Consider the following 5,438-nt stretch of genomic DNA (forward strand, 5'->3'; position numbering starts at 1 on the left):
AAGGCAGCTCTGTGAATCAGTAGAAAGTCTGGGGGCTTCCCTGGTGGCACAGTGGTTAAGAATCCGCCTGCCAATGCAGGGGACACGGGTTCGAGCCCTGGTCTGGGAAGATCCCACATGCCGCGGAGCAACTAAGCCCGTGCGCCACAACTACTGAGCCCGCGAGCCACAACTACTGAGCCCACGTGCCACAACTACTGAAGCCTGCGCGCCTAGAGCCCGTGCTCCACAACAAGAGAAACCACCGCAATGAGAAGCCCGCGCGCCGCAACAAAAGAGTAGCCCCCGCTCGCCGCAACTAGAGAAAGCCTGCGTGTAGCAACGAAGACCCAACGCAGCCAAAAAAAAAAAGTCTGATCAATTTGAACCCAGGAAACACAAACTTGGTGTTAGCCCAACACTACTCAAAAAGGACTGAAGTGCTCTATTTCCTAGAAGTCAAAGGTAGCAGAGGCAGGAAATGTGGGCAGAACTCCTGGCATGCTCTCATGTTGAATTTCTTTATTTTTAGGTGGTGTTGGAATTACCTGTTGGATTTTAGTCTGTAACAAAGTTGTGGCCATTGTGCTTCACCCTTTCAGCTGAAAAAGAAGATGAATTTGGCTACAGCACTTTCAAAAACGAATTTTCACTTAGGAGATTACAAATCTGATTTATACTGTTTTATTTTTTGTTTTGTTTATTTTTGTTTGTTTGTTTTTTTAAAAAAGGAAACACAAGCCACAGGTTAGTTGTTGTTGTTGAACGTGTTTGTTCTTGGACTTCATGTTGAGATTCTTAGAAGAATCACCGTTCTGTCCATTTGTTGTGAGCCATGGAAGTCAGTCTCGTGTGTACCAGCCAGCATGGCACCAGATTTGATAAGAAGTGTGTGACATTATGGGCTACATGTTGTTACTTGTGATTTGCACTCTCGGCGTATTTTAAAGGTCACATTGCCAACTGGAAAGTCAAACTTTTCTAATAACTTAAGTACTTTAAAGACTTTGTGCTATTTTTAATCCAGATTAGAAAGTAACTTAATTTTAATACCACTACTAGAATTTGAAAATTTGTTTTTTAATCTCATGCAGTACTCCCGGGAGAATAACACTAATTGACATTGCTTGTGCTTTTTCCTTCCTCTATTTAAAATGTCATTTGTTGGGCAAGCCTTTGGATAGTATTATCCACTTATTTGAAGCTGTTAACTTTTCATTACTGTGTTTTATAAATGTATTCATGAGCCCATAATGCATTGTTTTGTGTTTGAACTGTGTGTTTTATATTTAATGTATTTCAAATGAAGGGTATTTTTAAAGCATTTAATATTTATGCTCTGTAGAATGGAACAAACTTAAAAAACAAACTGGGAAGCCTGATTAAATTAATTTCAACGGCTACATGTTTGCCCCGTCAAGTATAATTCTGCTCAGTATTTTTAAAAACACTTTTTTCTAATTACAATTTTGCAAGTGCTTGTGTGACTTCCTTCCTTACGGCCACTTACTTGCTATGACCGATCGGTGGCAGAGGGCCTGAAACGTTCACTAAGTGGGCCACAGCCCTGTAAAGCAAACTTCTAGCACGAGTTTTTAAAAGATCATTTTTGTATCCTTGTGTTCCCTGACGGTATGATAGTACGTTCGTTATTATTTCTGGTAATCGAGCTATGTAGAGACGGAGCATTGTGCTGCTTTAGTTGATGGTCACCAGAGTGGGTTTTGGGTTCCCCTCATCACCCAGACTCACCTGGCCCCAGGCTGTTGCAGCTCTGGGAGAGGATGCAGAACTGGGAATACAGCTGTATTTACAGCAAACACCAGTGTCCAGCGTCCAGTCACCTCACAGGTACGTTTTAGCCACAGAGGATGAGCAGCCGACCTGCTGAGGACATGACAGCAGCAGAAGGAAGCTTCGGGGTCTCGGGCCCCTTCGAGGCCACAGGCCCTCCGTGATTCGTGAGCTGTGGCGTGAATGGCAGGTCACACAGTCAACAGTCGGGTGGCCAGGTACGCGCACTCTGGACCGTCCTGGGATCACTAATTGGTGAAAGTCTCCCTGACAAGACCCTTATTTATCTCCTAAGGATATATTCTTGCAATTAATACTGCAAGACTTTTGACAGATTTCACTGAGGCTAGAGGAAAAGATTTATAATTCACAGCTGTTCACTCTTTCCACATACATTAATAGTTTGTGAGGATTAAATAAGGGAAATTTAAATGTCCGTCACATTTCACATTCTTGTGGTTTTTGAAAAATGGTGTTTGTTTTTGTTTTTTAAGTTTTAATTAATTATTTATTTATTTATTTTTGGCTGTGCCGCGGCTTGCGGGGGATCTTAGGTCCCCGACCAGGGATCAAACCTGTGCCCCCTGCGGTGGGAATTCCCCGGTGTTTGTTTTTAAATAGGTAGTAAACGTGGCACTGAATTCAAAAGATACAGAAAGGGATGTGATGAAAGTACATCTTCTGACCTTCTACTGTTGTGTTACCTAGTTTTCCAGAGTTTTCCACTATTCCTAGTTTCTTTACGATTCTTCCCATGATATTCCATACATTTATGAATATCGATGTATGTGCTTTTAAAATAGCTTTTAAAAAGTAATACCTAAGGAAAAAACCCACAAAAACTGTTCGCTTTTTTTTTTTTTTTTTTTTTTTTAAATCCTACCTGGAAAGTACAGAAAAGGAGCAAGGAAGCGAAGTCTCTTGTGATTCCACAGAAGTGGGACGACTGGTGTTAACATTTGTGCTTTTCGCTCTTTTCTAAAATTTTATGGATAGCTGTAGGTTTTGTGTTTCTATTTAAAATTACTGGATATAGTTTATAGTTTCATGTGAGAATAGACGTCTGTTTGATTTAAAATACATCTAAAGTGGGCTTCCCTGGTGGCGCTGTGGTTAAGAATCCGCCTGCCAATGCAGGGGACACGGGTTCGAGCCCTGCTCCGGGAAGATCCCACATGCCGCGGAGCAACTAAGCCCGTGCGCCACACCTATTGAGCCTGCGCTCTAGAACCCGCGAGCCACAACTACTGAAGCCCACGCGCCTAGAGCCTGTGCTCCGCAACAAGAGAAGCCACCGCAATGAGAAGCCCGCGCACCGCAACAAAGAGTAGCCCCCGCTCGCCGCAATTAGAGAAAGCCCGCGCGCAGCAACGAAGACCCAAAGCAGCCAAAAATAAAATAAAATAAATTTATATTAAAAAAATACATTTAAAGCTCTCATCATGCCAATTTTGTTTGCTTTATATTTATGGTGAATCTAGCAGGGAAATCTTTATGTACAAACCCACAGTCATTTTTGTATGGGGTTAATACAGTTCTGTTGCCAATGCAACTGGGTGGAATGCTAACTCAACTAGTTTCCTCTTCCCTGACCTGGCCAGACTTTGTGGCCTCCCATGGTTTTTCTTACACATACATAGATCTCTGGGGGAACAGTGTGTGTGTGTGTGTGCGTGCACGTGTACATGCGTGTGGTGGGCACACTGGCCCCTCCTGTCCAATCTATTTATATTTTATTGGACCTTTAAGCCTTCTCTGACTGCTTTAGATAATAGTGATTTCTTTTTTCTTCCCTTCCTCGTCAGAACATCTTAAGTAATATCAATATGACTGCTCTGTCAACTAATATTATATTGACTTGTGGTGTCTACTGTTGTGTGTTCTTATTTCTAATGTTTTAGATACTTTTGTGATAAAGGGTTTTCTGTCGATGCTGCAAGTGCCTTTAGGGCCAGAGACTGTTCCTTAGACTGTTTTATACCCCTCCCAGCGTGTTAAGTCAGTGCCCAGGGATATTTAACTTGAAAAAAAAAATCACATAATGGTTTTCCACTAGGGCTACATATACCTTTTACAGGGAGTACATTTTCATAGTTGGGGGGTTACCAGTTAACAGGGAAATTTTCTAGGGTGCTGTTTTCTTACAAGTCCTTCATGACAGAGCCTTTTGGTGGTGTCACAAGATCCAAAGCTCTGTGTGTAGTTGGTTTGCACACCATGTGGATCGCAGCGCAGACAGTTCATTTTCTCTCTGGGTTCACTATTGTTTGTGTGGGTCAGCTTTTCTGCCTGCATGTTTGGAATGTAAAGTGTATGCATCCCTCTTTCAACACTCAGAATACTAACTCTTGCCGATGAGTTCAATCTTTTTTTTTTTTTTTTAATTTTTAAACGTGTCACTATTTTAAAAATTTTTTAATAAATTATTTTTGGCTGCTTTGGGTTTTCATTACTGTGTTGGGTATTTGTTGCTGCGGCGAGTGGGGGCTACTCTTGGTTGCAGTGCGTGGGATTCTTATTGCGGTGGCTTCTCTTGTTGCAGAGCACGGGCTTCAGTAGTTGCAGCACCAGGCTCAGTAGTTGTGGCTCGTGGGCTCTGGAGCACAGGCTGGGTAGTTGTGGCCCACGGGCTTAGTTGCTCCACGGCATGTGGGATCTTCCCGGACCAGGGATCGAACCTGTGTTCCCTGCATTGGCAGGCGGATTCTTAACCACTGCGCCACCAGAGAAGTCCCACGTCTCTTGTTTTGAAGCTATTACAAATGGGATTGTTTTAAAATTTCATTTCAGGTTGTTACAAGTGTACAGAAATTGATTTTTGTACATTGATCTTGTTTTATGTAACTTTCAGAACTCATTTAGCAATTCAACAGTTTTTTAGTGGATTCCTTAGGATTTTCCATGTAAAAATCATGTAATCTGTGAATATAGGTAGTTTTACTTCTTCCTTTCCAATTAATGCCTTTTATTTCTTTTTTGCCTAATTGCTCTGGCTGGGGTGTTTGGTATGATGCTGAGTAGAAATAATGAGTGTGGACTTACTGCCTTTTTCCTCATCTGGTTTGGTATCAAGGTTCTGCAAGCCTCATAAGAATGGGTTGGAGAGTGTTCCTCCTTTTTCTATATTCGGGACTAGATTGCTTAAGATCTGAATTATTTATTCTTTGAATATATGATGAACTTGCTCGTAAAAACTTGCTTGGGTTTTCTCTTATTTTTATTGGAAGATTTTTTTTTTTTTTTAAATTGGAAGATTTTTAACTACTGATTTCAATGTCTTAATAGTGATTCTGGGGTTATTCAGTTTTATATTTCTTCTTGAGTCATATTAGGCATGTTAGGGTAGGGATTTATCCATTTCTTTTCAACTTCCAAATATATTGGGGTAGAATTTTTGTAAATACTCTGTAGGTGGTGGAAAATACAAGTTTTAAAGTTTTGGGGTATGGCTTCTGTATATGTCCATTAGGTCAGACTTACCAGTTGTCTTATTCAAATCTTTATCTTTACTGCTGTTCTTTTATTTCCTGAGCTGTCCATTACTGAGAAAGGTATATAAAAGTCTGCCATTATGATGCAGACTTGTAGTTATGTCCATTTTGCTTTATGTTTTTAAGTTATTATTAAATGTATGCATGTTTAGAACTCATACAGCTTCCTGGTGG

General features: G+C 41.0%; 1 protein-coding gene across 3 annotated transcripts in view; it reads left to right on the forward strand.

Annotated features, from left to right (window-relative positions):
* GET1 (guided entry of tail-anchored proteins factor 1) overlaps positions 1-5,438 on the forward strand; it is a 46,499-nt gene that overhangs the window by 13,384 nt on the left and 27,677 nt on the right. The window contains exon 5 of one of the 3 annotated variants that reach the window (XM_082458907.1): positions 512-4,562. The exons of the other annotated variants lie outside the window; for them this stretch is intronic. Coding sequence (XP_082315033.1) covers positions 512-585 — 74 coding nt within the window. The 3' untranslated portion in view covers positions 586-4,562. Of the gene's footprint in view, positions 1-511; positions 4,563-5,438 lie in introns of those variants that run through there. 3 annotated transcript variants of the gene reach the window in all.

Source organism: Balaenoptera physalus, assembly GCF_965194825.1.
Source record: "Balaenoptera physalus genome assembly, chromosome: 4".
Classification (NCBI taxonomy): Eukaryota; Metazoa; Chordata; class Mammalia; order Artiodactyla; family Balaenopteridae; genus Balaenoptera; species Balaenoptera physalus.